General features: G+C 42.8%; 1 protein-coding gene across 3 annotated transcripts in view; it reads left to right on the top strand.

Moving 5' to 3' along the window:
- tanc1b (tetratricopeptide repeat, ankyrin repeat and coiled-coil containing 1b) overlaps positions 1-20,923 on the top strand; it is a 97,348-nt gene that overhangs the window by 41,184 nt on the left and 35,241 nt on the right. For 2 of the 3 annotated variants that reach the window (XM_070975614.1, XM_070975615.1), the window contains 3 exons: positions 11,886-12,019; positions 14,477-14,666; positions 17,641-17,961. In XM_070975614.1, the coding sequence (XP_070831715.1) occupies positions 11,886-12,019; positions 14,477-14,666; positions 17,641-17,961 (645 nt within the window). Of the gene's footprint in view, positions 1-11,885; positions 12,275-14,476; positions 14,667-17,640; positions 17,962-20,923 lie in introns of those variants that run through there. The other variant, XM_070975616.1, reaches the window with a different exon arrangement.

Raw genomic sequence — 20,923 nt, 5'->3', positions numbered from 1 at the left:
CACAGAGCAGTGTTTCGGCTCAGCGCGGGCTACCGGCAGATAGCGGACGCCAGATAAACGTTATCTCATGACAGCTGGTGCAGTCGGCCCTGTTACTAAGCTAATTTTATGAGCTGTGTACTCTAAAAAAAATTTTGAGACCTGGTTTGAATTTTTGGAGCAGAAATGTATCGGGAGACTCTGAAATTGGCATTTATCATACCATACACCTTTACTTATCTACAGTGTTCAATTCTTCCGTATTAGTCTTATTAAAAGAATATAGGACCTAATATTTTGTGAAATTATCATAAAGCATTGGTTCAACTGAAAAAAGCCTTTTGTTTATATTCTTTTACAAGTCAGTGTGACTCATAGTACTACTCCTACTACAACAACTACTACTACTCTCAATAATAATGATAATAAATGTGCAAGACGACATACTGTGATTCCATCAAACAGTGATATTTTCTGAGATGTTATCTTACCCATGCAGTCTTAATATAAATGCAGACCTACTACAGGCTGCACGACCAACGACCTCTCCCCCTTCTTACCATCGCTGAACACCTCTGCCGACCTCCTTTTGACGTACATATGCATAAACGTACACATTCACACGCCTGTGCTGTCGTCAGAGCCGTCTTTCCTAAGCTTTCCCTGCTCTGTCGTGCGTCTCAACACAGAGAAAAGAAAAGTAATGCTCAAAGCGAGCGTACTTGTGCATGTTAACAAAACTGCCTGTGTTTACAGAGCAGCTCTTGTTGAAGGACCTTGTGTGCTCAGTGGTGCCTCTTCTCTAATTTCGGTCTTTGCTAAAATTACTCTTCAGGCGGTATAACAAGCCTAACTATCTGACAAGTATGCGACAGATCACTGAGCAATCCTCCAGAGAATCGTTTCGCTACCGCACAATGTAGAGCAGCATCCGACTGGTTCAGCCTCAATCACAGACAAAACTAATTCAATTTTGCTGTATACTATTCTCCTAGTTTAGTCCTGCTGATAGAGAGAACAGTTACAGATCTGGTCAATTCATGCCAAATGAGAAATGACATTGCAGCTCATAGGACAGCTGTGCCCAGCTTAATTTTGGACATTTTTATTGCTTATAACTGTTGCAACAGCAGCAAAAGCCGGCCTCTCCTTAAGCAGCTTCAGGCATTTAGAGCATTTTTCACAATCTATTTTGCAGCTTTGGTTGCAATTTGTGCAGCTTCTTAACTATCGATTCAGCTCTCACAGAACTGAAGAAATGTCTGTTTTTGAGGTCAGACAGCTACTTACCTGTGGCCTTTACTGCTGCCATGCACAGTTATTCAGTAAACATGAGCACATCAGCCAGGAGAAAACGTTCTACCTTCTTTTTCAGACAGTCGCAGCTAGCAGGTAAAAGAAGTTTACTGCTGAGAAATTACAGGAATGAGCCAACCTACTCAGATAATTATGTACAATTAAGCACTGTATAAATTCTAGACTAATGGTGGCTAATTGTGAAGGCCCAGCTGTAGTAGGATGAGGCCCCATGCAGCTGACAAGCTTTTGAGAACAACTACACATGCTATGCCTCTGCTTTTCTCTCCCATGTGGATAAATTCACACATTTGCATTTCAGTTGCAGTTCCGCCGTACAGTTCGCACTGGTGTCACTGAGTTTGGCACAAGCCTGTTATATCAACTGGATCCATTTAAATTAACTTGTGTCACACGTCACTTGCAACAAGGACGTATCTGGTGTCCTTTGTCAATAAAGAGAGCAGCGTGTTGTCTCCGACTTCAGAGAGGGTAAACAATGCCGCCTTTTTTTTTTGCTAACTGAGACGGGACGAGATGGTTGTTTGACATTGCAGCTTTTGTAACAAGGTCAGCGTCAGCCTGGAATGTTGATACGGTGCCTGAAGAATCTGAGTCAGAAAATCCATTGGAAGTTTTGCAGCATGAGAACTGTGTGACATTTAGGCCCCAAATAAAGTGAGTTCTTTGGAGTTGTAAGGGGCTTTTTGTTGGGTGTTGTGCCGCCAGATGCCTCTCGTCACATCTTGAGTGCAGCTTTGAGCTATCGTAGGCAGTGCATACCCTGATTGGTCTAATATGGCAAACGTCATTTTAAAGATTGCTGTGCAGTGTCATTTTTAGTGTGTGTTGATTTCATATATGATTTAAGCTTACATGTGGACGCTCTATGTTGTGGACGAGCAGGAGTCATCTTCACACAGCTCTGTCTTTGAGGATGAATAGAGTTGAGCATGCATATTTTTATTTTCTCTATTAACCTGCAAGTACATTTATGTTTGTTTATGTATGTGCGTGTTTGTGTGCACGAGTGCATTTGCAACAGGCAGCCGACAGCCCCCTGACAAAATTGTTTCAGCTGTGGTCAGAGCTCTGTCTCTGTCAATCAAGAGTCAGGTCCTGTCCTTTCCCACCATTATGTTCCTCTCTGTTACACCCCCTCGATTACAACCCCAGAGAGACCCGGGCCCAAGTACTTAACACCTGTTTCTTTATGTTCTGATTATGTTGTCAATGCTCAAAATATGACCCAATTTATATGAAGCATTCAGTGAATTTGCACCACTTGGGTGCAGTTGTGGTATTGCTTTCACTCCTCTGTTGTAACTATACTGTTAGTAATCTGACCTCTCATTGTTATTTCTTGTATAATGTGTGTTACTAATCTGTTAACACCTTTTGGAGTCCGTGCCTTCCTTTGTGCTTTTCCCAGCTGTCTGTTATTATTAATGTTAAATTGGGACCTAACAGTGAAAACCTATCTAAATATAATCATCTTTAGCTGTCAAATTTGTAATTTTGGCCCAAATAGGACTAATTAAAGGGCCTAACCATGGCAGAACGCAGAACTTAACAGATCAGCTTTGTGTGAGTGTATGTTTGCTTGTCCTGATGTGTAAAACATGTCATCAAAGAAAAGTAATCTCATACAAGGTCTCACAGCCTCAGCTGTCCTGGCAGGCCACATGAGAAGAATGCTTTTGTGAATGTAGGAAGCCATGGTGTTACCGGTGGCTTGTTTTTACACTCGTTTTGATTTGCCAGTTCCTAAAACAGTCCAGATGATGTATTGTTCTTATTTTCTTGGTGTTACACTGTGTTTAGAAAATGAGGGATGTGAGGAAGATTTTTTTTTCCACTGAAGAACGTACGCGCAAGGCAGTTTTACGAACTGGCTATATTTTGTGCCACTCAACACTCAAGCCCAATTATTCAAGTCCCAGTGTGAGCAGTTTATATAACCTATGAAGATTTTCACGCAGCCTTCATTCAACATCTGTCATCGAGGAAACCTGTGACTGAGATGAATGGGCTGTAGTTTCTTGTGGACTGTAGCAGGGTCCTAGTTCTGCCCCATCTCTACGGCATATGGTCCCTCTTTTAATCAACAGCTGTAAGCTGAAACTTTGCATGTTGTCTGGCTCTCCCCTCGTTTAATGATGAAGCTTCATTAATCTGTGCTGCTCATCTCTGGAGGATCCTTACATCACAGCCTCTGTGCCCCGCAGCAGGAAGACGCTTTAGCTCCGTTGGTCAAATGGTTAATGAAATGCCGTCCCTACATTTAGAAGAACAATAATAACAGCTGGAGTATGGTGTCAAACTGAGATGTCAGTCAAAATTATGATTCCTATCACCTTACCGTCCCCATCCGCCAAATCTCATTTTACCTATTATCGACAGTCTCACCTCAGTATGCTCTAATGTCTCATTGGACGCTCCATCTGTGCTCGCAGCGAAGGACATTTGTGGTTCTAACAGTGGAATGTGCAATAAGAGTGCTCAACGTGCTTCAGGGGCCCACGTCACCTCGTACCTCTGAACTCAAATGGGGAAGCAGGATGCATGTTCTCATCGAGGGTTCATTAAAAAGGCTCCACTGTTGTGGTAATGAAACTCCAGCTGCTAATGAGCACCGGCTGGATTGTTTTCTCGGCAGGGAGAGAGCCAGGACAGCTCTGTGGAGCCGGTCTGTTCATGGGGTTCACCCCCCTCCACCAGCCGTCTTCTGCTCCTCCTCCTCCTTCCGTCTTCATTCTTCCTCATTTCACACCTGCTCATAAACTTCCTCAGGCCAGCAGATAACGATGTTGTTTTGTTTTTGCCTCCATTTGCTGTACTGTTACTGGAATAATGAAAAGTGGTTCCAGCTACGTCCCTGTTTTTCCCACATCCTAAGGATGGTGTAAGATATAGAGGACTAATCAGATACTGTAAAGGGAGCCGTTCTCCTTCACACCTGCCTTCCATCCAGATTAATGCAGTTATTTTACTTATGTGTACTGACAACATTGCTGTTTGCCCTGCTGCCAGTTTCATTATCAAGCCTGCCACAGAATCATAAATAATGTCAGTTTCATTATGAAGCCTTCAACTGATTCATAAAGTTGTGCTAAGTGACATACAGGTTTAAAGCTAGTGTTGCTCTCACAGATCAAAAGTCGTGAAGTCATGAAGTCCATTCGTGTGGGAACAATTAATAAACTGAGTTAATCAAGATGAGAGTAGTTAATGAGAGCCATGAGACCAATGCAGCTGATTGACTACACACACTGTTTCTGGATAGTATTTTATCCAGTGCAAAATTACAGGAGGTGGGTTATAATAGACAGCACTTTAGCAGGCCTGCTTTCCCTCTCATCAAATCATTAACATTGAGGCAGCCTACAGCCTTGGCAGAACGCTCACCTTTATCTTAACTGTCCATTTACTGAGTCTGTATGGTCTGAATCTCCTAACTTTGTCGTGTTGTCTTTGTACACACATGCTTCTAATTAGTCTTCTCTTTGACTAATTTTGCCTTTACACTCCACAGAACTTCTGCAGAGTTAAATAAGTAAATTAAAGAAATCGGTAAGCAGATAAATTACATTTCCTTCCTTCCATTTTCCTTCCTAGAGCAATGATAATTGAATGTGATTTTCCAAATATGTCAGCTGTGTTGCACATTGGAGCCTTTCTAGCTAATATAACTAGTCTGTCATCTAGTCACTGTAGTTTTGACTGGAAGCAGCACCAGATAGTTAGGATTATTAGACCATTGCAGGGGTCTGCACAGGTCTTGTAACAGTGCTCCAGTGACACATTTTTGGAATATAACATAATGTAATAAAGTGGTTAGAGTTTGCTAGCCTCAATCACACACACAGAAACTGGTGGAGACACACTGTGAGACAAATGCCTCTTCATATTTTTTAAATAAATGTTTTTAAAAAGGATCCTTTTAAGAGGAACACTATAACTTTTCTTGCACAGCACACATAATCACATACAATAGTTTCTTATTGGTATGATGATAATTCAGGGGATTTTTCCAAAAAAGCTTCTGCTCAAAATGAGCTTGGATTTGAAATTCAGGATTCAGCCGAATTCTGTGACTTCTCCCAATTTGTGATGAAATAGAAAAGACTCTCGAGGTCTGTTTCGTTTGTCAGGTGCTGTTGCAGAGCACTGGCTGACCATAGCCTCAGGTTGTGCTTCTCACTCGTGGCTACTGGTGGCGTTAAGACTTATTTGACTCTGCTATATTCAGAGCTTAACAAGATGTTTAGGGATGCTGAACAGCAACGTTAACTATGACAAACAGCAGGTCTAAGGCTAAGTACTGACATCCCCACAGACACACACTGGAGCAGCTTCTGGTAGTAGAGATGCTAGCCCAGTTACAACACAGGTCCCCCCTCAGTAACTCTCTCAAATAGATATAAATGTGCTCCCAGTGAGTGTCAAAGCTTTGCCAGACTCGCTGTCTTTCCAATGGAGACACCGAGTCTGACAGTAGCTGCTCATGGCTGGTTAGCTCCGACTGCTAGCTCTACATTGCTGTCCATGCTACACTGAGCCATAGTCAAGTTAGTCTCTACTGTGTCCTCTTACCCTTTTCTATGGTACATGTTCCCTTCCACCCTTGGAGGGTTTAGTTACCCTTTAAATTTTTACCCAGATGTATACTGAGTGGGAGATTTTCAGTTGAAAAATGATATGTTATGTGATACTTTCTGCCCGTAGATACAGTCCATCTACAGTATAAGTTTGTGTGTGACTAACCTGCTGTGCCTCAGGTTGATGATCTAATCTCTGAACACTGCGAGGCAGGCCAGCAGGTCTGGCTTTTATTCAGCCCACCGTCAGGTTATCTTGGGAAACAGGTAAACACCTTAGAGTCAGAAGTGCTCCACTGCTGATAGCATTTTAAATCGCTAAACCATAGCAGCCCTCTTTCATGCTGTCCCTCTCAGGAATGCATGACAGCTTGAGAAACTGATAAACCCCGTCATGACCCCTGTCTTCACTTTTTTCTGATTTGGCATGGATTGGAAAGTTATTTGCAACGTTGTAGAATGAAGTTTTCAACTAAAATCAGATCTCTATCTCTGTGTTTCAGTGCTGTGGTCATACGTCCCAGATTGAAGAAGCTGTTATGAAAGAGGAAATAGAGAACATGAGAGTTATTATGGGACCTAGTTGAAATTCTTCTTCTCCATTTATTGGAATTGGCATTCTTTAGCAGAATGAATCAAAAATAGGCAAAAATAGATTTCATAGAACACATAAAATCAGTAAAATACAACAGTTTATAGGAGGAGCAGCAGTTCATACGCGTGGCCTGAATCAGGAAGTCGTGGCTAGTTAGTGAAGAAATCAGTGTTTAGCTTTCTTTTGAAAATATTCAACAAGCTGTCTTTCCTGATATCTCTAGGTAGTTTGTTCCAGAGCTTTAGGGCTTAATGGACAAAAGCTGCATCCTCAGTTTATTTGGACTGTTGCAGGAAATCTCCAATAAACCAGCCACAGATGATCACAATGTTCTTGAAGGCAAATAACAAACGAGGGCGTCAGCAATGTAGCTTGGTCCTTGTCCATTAAGGGCTTTGTATACAAGGAGAAAGACCTTAAAAGCAATTCTCGATGTCACAGGAGCCAGAGCAGCTAGAGTCTCTCAGTGTTTTTTTTTTTTATTATTATTTGGGGAGGCCAATAAATAGTGCATTACAGAAATCGAGTCAGCTTGAAATAAAGACATAACAATAAAATGGTAAGGAGTGATGAATTGGCTGCTCCCAGGGTTAACCATTTAGCTGTACTGGACAATTGACCTGCTGTGTGATGAGTCTCACACTCCACACTTGACAAGCTGAAGCCAAGTAAGTGTAATGACATAAGCTCAGCACGCATTTCTCCACATACTCCATGTGCTCTGATTTTATTCAGAAACGCAGGAACTCAACATGCTGCACCTTCTTTTCTCTTCTACTTCAAGCGGAGGCCATAGACGTCTCCCAGTGTGTAATTTTAGGCACTTTAGTCTTCACAAATCCATAGTATTTGCATTTTTAGATCCAAAAGTCATGCCACGCCAAGCCTTTGACAGACTCTCATAATGAAAAACAATCTGTCATTGTCTGTCTCTAATGTACAGTCGCCATAAATGTGTGATGTGTAAGGTGCCCCTTTTAAAGACCTGGCACCAATCCCCATTATCGGTACCTGTCTACTAAAAGTTGATGGAGCGTGCTATGTGTTGTTGTGTATTTCAAATTGCTATTGACCCACAACTGGCGCTCAACATCGATGATATCTGCATTCTGAATTGTTTGTGTGCTGTATGTGTGTATGTGTGCATCGGCAGCATCTTTAGGACCTCCTATTATGTCTGACAGTAAATCCAGTAAAGATGTCAATAAAGAACCTCAGCATTGAGTGTTTACATTGAAAACGTTATCAAAGCCAACAAGAAACATATGAACATATTCTGAGTTATTAAGATTTGTTCACATTGTGGTGGGTGAAATGATCACTGAATGTGAATTTTACTTTTTTTTTTCCAGTTAATAGAGCTACTCGAACACTTGTTGTTACATTTGAGTGACCCTGAATTTATCATCATTGTTGTTGGCATTCAAGCCTCAACGCTGTCTTTGCACCAGCGGTGCAGGCTCCTGTCAGGCAGTTAAGTACACGAGTAGGCTGACATTCCCTGTATACAATTGATTTTGAATGTATGGTCTTTTTTACTGCACTGTAAACGTTGGAGAAAAGGTAATGCAAGTACAGCACTGTGTGTGGGCAAGCATTCAATACTGCATGGACAAAAGCGTCCATTTATTCAGTGTAAAGACCTTAAGGACTATTTGGTTATTGCTATGGTTACTTTCAGAATTATACAATATTTCAGTTTCTCAAAATTAAAAGCAAGTGTTTTTTTTTTTTTTTTTTTAAAGAGGCAGTGCAGCTCTCCTAAATCCACTGCCAACATGAATCACAGACCAGCATCAGAAACCAAGCAAACAAGTGGGCACATGTGTCACAGGGTTAACATAAATATTCTGCACAGTCTCAGTTCAGAGATACAGTATGTGCTTGTCTGGCACTATTGCAATACAAGTATCTCGTCTAACACATTTTGTTCTTGGCTGAAGGACGTCGGCACATGAGTGACATGTGCCAAGCCATAATGGCTGATTCTGTTTTGTTCAGAAGCTTGTGATAAATCGCTGCCGTGTTTTATTCTTTCTTTATAAAATTGCTCTGGTAGTTCAAGGAAATTCAAAAGCCTTGAAGTAGTTGTGAATTAGTTCTTGCCACACGTGCAGTCTGCTTGATGAGGCGTGCTTTGTGTGTCAGGATAAAAATTCAACTGCCTTTCAATGAGAAGACGGCCAGAGCTGCTGGTGAAATGAGAAGTGCAGGGATCATCGCAGGAGGAAGCTTACGTGGTAAACTGTCAGTGGCTCAGGTGGCACAGTGGGGTTGTCTTTTAATTGCGCTTTTGATGGTTTGATCCCCGGCTCCTCTATTGACATTTGAAGCATCCAGCAAGATTGTTGCTGTTGTTTCATTCAGATGGAGAAATAGTGTTGTGTAGTGCTCCCTTTGCCAACCAAACTAAGTTCCTCTCAGGCCTCATTCAGACCACGATTTTTGTCTAAACGATGGTTACCGTTTGACTCGTTCGTGGTGCTTCCTCGAGCAAACTTCAAACCGACAGGGGTGCTTTTGCCACAGCTCAACAAACTCTTCCTCTCTTTCATCGTCCCACCTGACAGCAGCAACCTCAGCATCCCTCCTCCTCTTCGCCATGTTTACCTGACAGAATTTTCTCCTCATTCTGAGTATTGCAGCAAAACAATGACAGCGATAGGATGGCCTTCCTCAGTTACAGATTTTGGCTAACCAGCGCTCAGAGAAAGCTTCAGAAGAATCTTGAGAATAAAAGTAGATCTTGCTATGACAAGCAGAGAGATATGACTTGTGGTGCGCATTATGCAGCAGCTGTGAAATATAAAAATACGGTGTGCCAGTGAGATCATTTTACTGAATAAGGCATATTAAAATCCAAGATGGAATAAGCTTTCATTTCCCATTTTGAGACGACTGCTCTGCAGTGCTGCCCTCACTGCCGGCAGTGGTGGCTGGTTTGACATTGCGTACAATCCTTCATTACTATCCAACTGTTCTGTCTTTATTGTTGCAATGTAACTTCCTCTGACCAGTGGCAGCACTGAGAGCAGTGTCACAGAGAAGGAGGGAGGGGTAGATTTCCTCCTGTAATGCATAACTATGCATTATTTTAGAAATCGTCTCTGTCTATTACTCTACTAAATAGTCATTAGTGGAAGTTGGGGGTGTTGGGACTTCTGTGCACCCGCTCTACCGCCATCATCCTTCCTCTTAATATGACAAAAACCTGCCTCTCTGTTAAGCTTAATTATAGAAGAAACATAAAGATAAAAATAACAAATTGTTGTGGCTTTGTGCTGTTTTCCTCGTCACATTCACAGTATTCTTCCAGGTTTAGAACCTCCTACCAAGATACGAATTGGACTGCACATTACGAGTTACTCCCCTCTCATTTCACTAGCACACCTTGCATTTATACTTTGACTTGGAAATTATATAAAATTATATAAAAATGCCTCAAAGGAAGAAGTTCAGGCAGCCCTCATACCTCCAGGATGACAGGATCTAATTGAGGCTCCCCCAAATTCTACACGGACCACCAGAAATTACATTAAGGACACAGCAGTAGTCAAACATACTGTACCAAATTACAGCATAGAGCAATTACAGGTTACAGACAGCACAAAGCAGTTTGAGTTAGAAAAAACAAACATAGATTAAGAAATGTTTCACTGAGAGGTCAGCGCTCTGGACCCAGTACTGATGTTTAGGCCAAAGAGGTGGATTTGTTTTTTTCCTCATTAAGACTGCCAACCAAAGAGGGCAAGGAGCTGCTTGTAGCAGCAAGTTGATACAGCCCCCAAAAAGCCATATTTCACTGAGGATGAGGGTGATTATGCTTATACATGTTACATGTAAAATGGCATTTTCTTTTGGAAACCTATTGAAGAAGTGTGAAGGGGTGGGTGGAGACATTTTCGTATGATGACATCCAGTGAGATGTTATATACTTTCAGATTTCAGAACTACAAGTGCCCCCGGGTGTGCACTTAAAATAAGACACCGGCAGAGGTGTCAATTTTTAGCATGTTCTTCACTTTGTCTTCAAAGTGGTGGTACGTAACGCAGCGCCTTTACACATTAAAGAGAAAAATGTTCGAGGGGAAAAACAAGGTGGATTTTGTTCTGGAGAAGCAGATGGTGACTCATAGAGGAATGGAGAGCAGTCTTTTTGATGATTTCTCTAAAGGTAGCCTTCCTTTATTGTCACAAATTAGACCACCACCACTTTTCACACATTTCCTTCTCTTTTGTCTTCTGTGTTGACTGTTACATGATCCAGTCATTTTTTCGTAGTGCAAGAATAGCACTTATAATAATGTATTTACATCCACAATGAAGGAGAGCGCATTATCTGTGTGTCTGGTGACTTGATTTCCACTTCATTGGGTCTTGGCGGTTCATTGTGCCGTTGGACTTGTATTTATTTAATCAGATTGACTTCCAACATTATTAGTAAGTGTGGAAGAAAGAGGGCAAAGGAGAAAATGAAGGAGAGAGGAAGGAAAGGTGCTGACAGAGAGCTGTATAATAAGCTTTTGTGCAGTCCCCCCTCACTGCCATCTTTCCCTCTATCTGTCTGTCTATCATACCATTAATAAAATATTCTTTTCAGTTTCAGCACAGGTACATGTTGCATGTTCAGCACAGTGTTTTTTATGCTAATACATATAAACAAGCTAGATTGCAAGAGATCTCTGCCTTGTTGATGGCATCTCAACTTTGAAATTGCACTATAAACAAGTATTAAGGCTTGGAAGGACTGCAGACAGTTTAAGCTGTGTTGGTGGAAGACCCACGTCCACTCATTGATATTCAGAGGCTCTATGAGCGAGAGCTGTGAACAAGCAGAAAGCTCTGGAATTGGCTCTCGAGGCGTGTTGCCACACACACACACACACACACACACACACACACACACACACTCTCTCTCTCTCTCTCTCTCTCTCTCTCTCTCTCTCTCTCTCTCTCTCTCTCTCTCTGCTTTCTTAACAATGCTCAACATTCACATGTATTCACACACTTAGGACACCCTCTTTCTCTCTCTCTCTCTCTCTCTCTCTCTCTCTCTCTCTCACACACACACACTCACACACACACACACACACACACACACACACACACACACACACACACACACACACACACACACACACACACATCATAGCCCCCACCACACTCACTCCCTCTCTGTCTCTCACTCCCTTGCTCTTCTTTCCTCCCCTTCTCCGGGTCTGCACCACATCAGCAGCAGCTGGAGAGTGCAGCGTAGCATTTCAGAGCAGAGCCGAGGAGGGCAGGGCAGGCAGAGTGGCCCTGTGTGGGCCATCCAGTGGAGAGAGGTAAAACCTGCCCGCTAACGCTGAGCATTTCTCCCTCTCTCCCTCTCTCTCTCTCTATCTCTCTCGCTGTCTCTCCCTCTTCTCCAGAGCTGCAAGCAGAGAAACAGCCAAGCTCCTCCTCTCCTGCCACTCAGGAACTGATGACAAGGCTGGGCTTTTTACTAGGAGAAGGGATCCCGGGTACGGCACGCATACCTATGGACGACAAGAATGAAAAGAAGGTATTTTAATTTTCTCCCTCCCGTCCAACTCCCTCCCTCTTCCAGCAGCAGCTGCTGCAGCGCACAGATAGAGAGATAGAGGAGAGGAAGGGATGAGAAGAGGAGGGAAGTTGTGACAGTATAGAAGAAGAATGGATTTTTAAAATTTTTTTTTTTTTGTTGCAGCTTGATTCATTTTTTTCTCCTGTGCATTATCTTTGGATGGTGATTTAGGAGGCACCTCTGGGAATATTTCTTTTGGCACAACAAACAACGGTAACTGTCGAACTGTTTTTAGATGTTACAGATGTTCTAAAGTAAGAAACAGCATATTTTAAATGAGTGGTTTTATTTCAGTGCATGCTCTCCACTGTGCTCTGTGAGTCTCCCAGTAACTTGAGTGCTATTCCAGGGGCTCTTGAGTATGTAACAAGAGTGTCTGAGCCCGGGTCCAGAAATAGTTATGTCAGGTCTGAGCCTCACTTTGTTTGGCTTCACTAATTAAGCTGGTGTTTCGTGAGGAGCCGAGCAAAGCCCAGCATGCCGCGCTCCCCTCATTCATCTCGTGTCTCGGACGCATTTTGACTCTCAACCGGCAGGAAAGTGAATAAGATTCACAAAGCGTTTTATGAAACATCTCATTAGTTGAGATGTCAGACAAGGAGACGAGCAGTATGAGAGCGTCATGGTTTTTACTTTGTGTTTGTGTGCATGTAGGTGTGTGCTTTCAGAGCTTAACTAGGGAGGAGCATCTACCTGCAATGCTCTTTTCCTCCATACTGCTGTTTTACAGCATGTTTTGTCTTTAACTCAGCATTTTTGTTCTGCCTCTCAGTAAATTATTAGGTGGCATAAGCTGTTGGGGCTTCATTGCTGTTGGCATGCTGTCTCAAAAAACAGGTGGGATGTAGAAACAGGAAATGTTACGTAGTTAATATTCTCCAGTTTATTAATTGTGCCTTAAGCTGCCCAGCATCCCTCCTATTGCCCTGTATGTATTCTTTCAGCATACAATTGTGCAAACATGTCGACAATCAATCCATCTCAGATGAGAGGTTAGTCCCACCTCCGTCTCAAATTGGCTAAGCATTGATGAGTCGTACTGTTTTGTGAGATTAGTCAGGCTCTATTTGTTTAGAAGTACCATCAATAATGATTTAAGCAGGACAAAGATTTGTATTGTTTGACAAACTCAATTCTAATCACTGTGTATGTGCAGTATGTTCCATTCGGACTAACGAATTGTCTTCAGCGATGTGCAGTAACGATGTGCAGTATGTGAAAGAGGCTTAGAAACAGATTGGTGATGTTTGAGTTCAGTTATAATGTTAGAAACTGTTTGCTGAGATTTGAATTGCAGGAGTTCGTTTGAGACAATGCACAGCCTTGTAAGTGCTGTGGGTGAAAGTCCTTCAGGCAACAAAACATCTGCAATGAAGTTGTTGTATTGAGGATGAGGGTTGACTTAATGTGACCTAGGCTTGGAACCTTTCTGTGTGGTTTCTTTTTGTCTGCACAGATCGCCCTGTGGCAAAAAAACGAGTTGTGTGGAATTAAATGGACTCAATGTGAGTGAATTACGTTGAGGGAGGAGTTGGTTCAAAACTCAGCGAGTGACAATCAGGCTCAGTGTCTGTGGTGTGGATCAGTTTGAAAGCTTTGGCTCCTCTTACAGTGGGGCAAGGATGACCTCCTTGAGCTACAGTATATTGTGTGCCATCGGAATACAGTTGAAGGAAGATGGGGAAACAAGACAAACCAGCTTTAATTCGGATTTCTACGGTTGTCAGTTAGCTCAAACAAAGATTCAGCGGCTGTATGGTTGTCAGGCGGGCTTGATGGCATGAGAAAGGTGTCTATTGTGTCACAACAAAGTAAAGACTTCTTCCCTTGTGGAATTCTCTTCAGGCCTATTTTAGATCTTCAGGACATATGAGTGTGCAGTTTTCGAGCCTTTCTTCGTTTACAGCGCTTATGCCCTTCAGCTTTTGTAGCGTGCTCACACGTCAAAGGCTTGTTTGTTTGTGAGGGAATTTTTTTTTTTTTTTTTTTTTGCATTGCTTTCACATTATCCAGGTCGAAGCGGTTTCTCTTAGTCGTCTTTGCCAACGTTCAAATAATTGAGCTTTCAAATAATGGCAGAATTAATAACAGCCACTGCAAAGGGGGCAGAGTCTGTCTGATTCAGCAGCCTTTTTAACTTGCAGCAGATTTTCATTTGATAGTCTTGTATAAAAGTGCGTTGAGTGCCAGTGATCTCGGATCAAATGATTCTTTACAGTTTTCTCAATTCTCCTTCCAAATAAGGTTGGGAAATTATTTCTTGTTGTATTTATTGCTGCTCAGGCTGAAAAAATGTGAAGGTGTTGCCAGCTCACAGTTTATATTGAGTTGACTTCATACCTTATTGTCACGTTTGATTAGTAGAGCACATTCTTGGTGTAACCTAACCCTCCTCTCTATCTCCCCTCTCCCCAGTGCTCTGTGACTAGCCAGGGAATCAGTCCCTGCTCTACACTGACCAGCAGCACGGCGTCTCCCAGCACTGACAGCCCATGTTCAACGCTCAACAGCACAACCAGTCGCCCCCCTCTCAGCCGCTCGAGCCCCTGTGGGACCATCACAAGCCCCAGCTCCACACTTGAGAGCAAGGACAGTGGGATCATAGGTGAGAAATAGCAAACTCCTTCATCGTACTTAAAAAGGACCTTGTATAGTGCAAGAAAACCTTAAAGGTTCCCTGTGGAGTTTCTGATCAATAATGGTCCTATAGAGGAATGTTTTTACGATATGGTCCCCGTTTTGTTTGTTTCGTGCACATGTCTGAACTTGTGGTTGATGCAAGACTCATTCTTGCTGCAGGTTTAACACTATTGGCTGCAGTAATGTGCAAATTAATGTAACATTGGGCCAAAAAAGGCAGTGCTACAGACTGCAAACATGCATGTAAACAAAGGATTTAAAGATTGAATGATAACAAGCTAGCAGCTGAATAATAGCCACATGTAGCCCAGAGGTGGAAATGGGCGAAATGTTTTACTGTTGTACTGCAGTTGCATATGAGGCAGTTGCCTTAAATTGTACAGCATGATGCAAAACTAAACCATTCAACTGACATTCATATGTGAACCTGAAAAAACATAAAACATGCTATAGAATAGGCATTCTCAAACGTAAAGGTGTGCATCTTTGATTTGATGGTGGCTCCGCGAGTCGAGAGGATGGAGCTGCAGAATAATCTGTGTCTGTGGAGCAGGTGAACTATGAATTATGGACTTCAGTCTGACTTCACTGCAGTTGAAAACCACCTGTGGGAAACCAGGCACAGTGTATCAGAAAATGGCATCTTTCCAGGGTCTACATCAGGTGCTTGGTTTGATAAAAAACAAGGGCTTTGCTGACTTCTCAGTCATGTTTTTCTTCTATTTTAGGCATTTTAACCCTAACCCATAACCGTCTCCCAGCATTCACTTGCTGTGTTATTATCGCTTATTACAGTATTTCCTGTTACGCTCATTTAAATCCTAATTTACAAGCTGAGCATTGCAATTACCTCATATGCTCTTTGTGAATTAGAGAAAAGTCTCACCTGCGTGGTGTCACTCATTTGTTATTTTGATTATCCCATTGGATGTTTTTTTTTTGTGGGACTGAATAGCATTTGTGTCAGGTTGTATTCATCCTCTCCCATGTGTCACTCACTGGGTTTGTATTGAGCCGTTCCAGTATGAGAGAGCATTGAGGTGACAGTTGCCACAGTTTGACGTTGTATTATATCTCTGGTAACAGCCCTGTGAGACATGTGGGGATTTGCACAAGCTGACAGGAGTATGACGTCGTCGCTTGATACATTAATCTGTCTGCTGTTTCTACTTACAAAGCTGACAGGGCCAATACAAAAGTTAGAAATTCATTCTGGAAATGAGTTTTGAATATTTGTGGTGAGGAATCAATAGCAAATGGTAAGTGCAAAATCCTGCAGTTATCCTCAGCTGAACTTAAATAATTTCTCAGAGTGCTGGTGGATTTTGCTGCGAGGAATAAGGTTTAAGCTTTTCCTCATCCTTGTATCGACTAACTAGGGTTTCACACATTTGATGCCAATTTAGGTAACTGACTGACATCATTGTTCCACAGCAGAAATACATGCCAAAGCCAGATATAACACTATAATTTGGATTTCCAATCCTGCAGAGGTGACATAACTGATTATCATGACTCACTCATTCTGTCCCCCCGGAGCAATATCATAGCTAGCTGTGGAATAATTTATGTAAGCTATGATATAGTATCTCCCAGCACAGAGCATCAACATGCTGCCACCCAGGATGAGACATGTGTTCACGTTGCATGTGTCATAGTCTCATTGTAAAGCTACTTTGCTTGTGTCAAATCAAGATTTATTTTGTGAGAGTTTGACATGATGTGGCGTTGGCCTACAACATCCCACCCACCCGCCTTGATAAGACTGCAGGCATGGAAAAGAACAAGGCTATGTTGTGTCCACAAGTCAGATTCCAGCCTGTGATTAATGTTCCCCGGTCTTTGAAGTTTTGACTCTCGCCCTCATTTCAAAAGCACATTAATTTGGCTTTGTAGTGCTTTAAAAGCTCCTCTGTGGAACCGGGGAGACTTTGCAATGTCTTAACATTGCCGTCCAGCTCCCTGAGGAGTTTCTGCATGAGGTGCCTGGAGAAGGACTTATAGCAGCCCTTTAGCAATGACAACAACCAGCTCTGTGTATGGTAAAATGACGAGCTTGCTAGGTTTGAATAGATAATAATACGTTTTTTGCCATGGGTTATAGTTCGACCAACCTCTTCTACACTGTGACGACCCCTAGTGTCATCCTCAGAGCAGGGCTTAGCGTAACAGGTGACATGAATGGCTTCATATTTACCAAGGTAAGAAGCACTGGAGTCACAAGTTCCAGGATGTGTTATATTAGTGTTAGTGATGATGCAACGTGCTGCGGCATTATGAAATCCAGATTAGGAGTGTGTGATGCAAACACAGCCAGCTGGCCAGTCAGTTCCAGTCCTCTGACTGTGCTGATGTCTCTGTATCCAGCTGCCTGTCATTGTGTTGCTTTGGCCCTCCACTTATCTTTTTGGATCATATTAGATGGTTGGGTTGGCCCGAGGGAGGATTAAAGGATTTATTCTCATGTTAGCAAAGCACCTGTCTGAATGCAAAAAAGCATGTCTCAACACAAGTTCTTCACTCTTTTCTGTCATTTTTTATATGTCTAAGTGTGAATTTTGGTTCATAGTGAGGCATCTAGCTGCTGTTTACACTGTATGATGTTGGATCCTTCAACTAATGATCAAAAGACATTCGAGGAGTCTGGAAATGGATTCTACAAATCCATGCCATCATGTCTCTCCCGTTTTAATTAGTGTAAGCAGGCTGTCTCTGTGAATATAAAATCAGCTGGTGAACAGTGTTGATAAGGGCAATGAGGGAAAACGGGTAGTTATTCAAAGTTAAAAGTTCCATTACAGCTCAGTATCTCATTTCAGATGAAGACAGATAAATGTTAATAGCACACAAAGAACATTACTCTCACATTCCTTGCCTCTTTCCCTCATCTTACCTCCCTCGCTTGCTCTAATTCCTTCTCTGTTTTTATCTCCTCTCAGCCACCATCACTAGTTCTTCAGAGAATGACGACCGCAGTGGCTCCAGCCTGGAGTGGAGTAAGGATGGTAGCCTGAGGGGCAGTGGACGCCATGGCCTGGCACAGAGTGTGCGGGCGGACACCTGCTCTCCTGTGGCTGAAGAAGACTCCAACAGTGCCACAGCAACACCAGCCGACACCCCATCCAGGACAGACCAGCAGCAGCAGTCCAACGCATCAGCAGGGGCTCCACAGCCTCCAAGTCACTCACCCGAGGGACCCATTCCACACCAGCCACAGGCTTCCTCTTCCCTCATGATGCCGAGGCCGAACTCTGTAGCAGGTAAGAGCCCTTTGTTTTTGATCTTTTGACCTCAGGATGTTTCCTGCGCAGAGAAGGGGAAGGGGTGGATGTGTGTACCTTTCCTCTGTGACCATGTGTGTTTATTTAGCTTGACGTGAAACATTTTATTTAAGCTTTCGTCTTGTAGCCTGGTAACCTTTTGTTATGCTGGCAGTTAAATTATTACTCTGTGCTCGGGTGTCTCTCTGCATTGCATTTCCAGTCAGTTGAAGACTGTGACGCTGTGATATGACCTGTGCCTCGGGCTGACAAGTGTTGTGTCAGTTCCAGTCCAAGCAAGTGACAGACACAGACAGGAGAAAGCATGTGCAGATACAGAGGGAATAAGAAGTTAGTGTTTTTCAGAAGCCAGGATGTGCTTTTAGACCAGGATTGGAGGTGTAAAGACAGAAGTTTGGGATTAGGCAGCTGTTGTATGTTGTGCCTCGGCCCTGCCTGCCATTTTGGACATGAGTGCAAGCCGCTGTCTGGCTGATCTGTTCTGCATTCCTGTCCTGGAGCCTCCCTGTTATGGCTCAGCTCTCCACATCCACACAGCTGTCACAGTTGTTGGTATCCCTCGCTACCCCCTTTCCCCCCTCTCTCTTTCCCCCCGTTTCCATTCCCAGATCTCCCTTGCACTGCCTTCCTCTGTTTTTGCTTTTGCTGCTTTTGACCTTGGCCCTGTTGTTGTAACACACACAGCCATTAGTTTTACATCTTCCTTCAAAAAGTCCAAAGCTGACTTGAGACCAAGTTGATGCAAAGACCACCAAAAAACAATCTTACTGAATGCCATAGTTGAACTAGTATTTGAGAAGTGTTATTTTCAGCTGTGTTATATCCTTATGACTCACTGGATGGTTGTTGGATTGTGTGTAAGCGATCTGTGAAATCATCAGCAGCATTGTCTCTACTTGCAATCAAATGCTGTTTATCTTATACCCAAGGGAACAAGGTGATTATGCTTGCTGTTAAGCTGGCCAGACACTTGAAATAAACAGCAATATAAACATAAAGGACATGAAGGACATTAAATGTTTACTCGTATAGCAGTTGCACACTAGAGTGTGAGCTGAATGTAAAGGGTAAACTACCTGAAATCATATGAAAAAAGCTCTCTTCAAGGGAAGGTGAAGACTGTTGGGAGGTGAGGGTTAACACAGTTTGTAGAGCAGATGAACTGTATGTCACACTGCGTGGTACAAGCAGACGATTCCATTGGTGAGATGAAATCACAGGAAATTACAAAAGCAGGGGCAGGGAGGGCAGAAGTGGGAAAGGAATCATAAAATCACGGAGACAAGTCAAAGTAAAGAAAAAGAAACCTTCAAAACTGAGGAAACAAATAAAACATTAGAGTATGACTGGGTGAAAAGTGTGTTTGATCCATTTCACCTGGACGCTGCAGCTGCCAATCTGTTCAAATAGCTTTACTGCTCCTGCGAAGTGTGCCTCCTTTACATTTGACCTTGAGGATGTGCAATAAGTATTCAGTCATGCCTGCTGCCACAGCGTTGTGGCCTTTTCTCTTTCATGGTGTGGAGCTCAGAATCCTATTGAGTTCGAATGTACTCACTGTAAATAGCCTTGGAGAAAGCATCTGCCAAGTGAATGTAATTCAATTTAAAGGTGGCGTGTTTGTCTCAAAGCCCAACAAGTTGCACACTTATCTGCTGGGGCTAATCTGCTTATTCTCTTTGTCAAAATTATCCTTGCAGCCTTCCCTTTAAACAACAGCGAGAGTCAGATTGAGCGTGAACGAAAGATTGAAGCAGGAAAGAATACAACATGATTGGTTCTAAGACATGATAGTCATAGTTTATGTATGTGTTTCAAACAATATGCCGTGACTTTGAAAGTGGTACATAGCATTGTGCTGAACATGCATGTTTTGTGGCCATTCTATTATTCCATGACTCCAAACCCTTTTACATGCCATCATCATTTTGCTGCTGACATAAACCTGACTGACACACACCAGCTCATAAAGCTAACAGACCAGGAAATATTTGCCTGTTGATGTGTGTTGCTTTGCGTGTGAACACCAGTGTGCTCGTCTCACTGTGTGCTCCAAGAGTTTATGGGCTGATGTCATAGTTATGCAGCGTTGCCCTCCAGGGACCTGCAGAATTCACACCTCAGATTTTACGCTGTGTGGCAAAGCACTGTGAGAGGACATCAAGGACGGGGTGAGACAACTTCATTTATGGCCCAAACCAATCTGCATTGGTGTCAGGCTGTGCCAGGGACACTGCCTCTTTTCAGCTGATGCTCAAGGAAATGGTTTTCACCAAAAAATAATGTTTCTAAAGAAGCAATTACTGAAGCAGATCGGAGCTACTGATGGAGGAGATAGCATTGCCATTGTACAAAACAGACATGTATTCATCATATGTGCATTCACTCTATGGGCCAGAACCCCTCTGACTACGAGGCTTCTGCTCTGAATGCTTCCTGTCTATCATTAATTTAAGGGCACATTGTTGATAGACACTAAATGGAGAAATGGATATCAAACATGAAAAGAATCCAATGGCTGGATTTGATTGGCTTAGAAATACTGATGCAAAGCTTCAGATAAAAGCAGATAAATGATCACTCCCTAACTGGGTGTTGAAGAAACATCTGTTTTTGGGTCATTACGTAGTGCTACACGTTAGCTGGCCAGACGCACTGCTACCTAGCTGCATAAAGATCGATGTGGTACCGCAGGCTAATTTGACATATCTCAAAGAGCCAGTATGTTGTCATCACTGGGTGCGAGAAAATCTTTTTTTATGCTCTTGGGATGAGAGTCAGCACCTCCAGGTCTCCACTCTGCTTGAAAACGGTGGATTTTCCCTTTGGCTCGCGAACGACTTCTGCTCCAAATGAGGTCGAGTCTCCCAGGGTCTTGTTGACAGGTGAGAGTGAGATGGAGGAGGGATTCCAAAGGTGGATTTGTGGGGAATGGGCAGTG

This window comes from Chaetodon trifascialis, chromosome 12, assembly GCF_039877785.1.
Source record: "Chaetodon trifascialis isolate fChaTrf1 chromosome 12, fChaTrf1.hap1, whole genome shotgun sequence".
In the NCBI taxonomy this organism is placed as follows: Eukaryota; Metazoa; Chordata; class Actinopteri; order Chaetodontiformes; family Chaetodontidae; genus Chaetodon; species Chaetodon trifascialis.
This window is presented reverse-complemented; position numbering and strand designations above follow the sequence as displayed.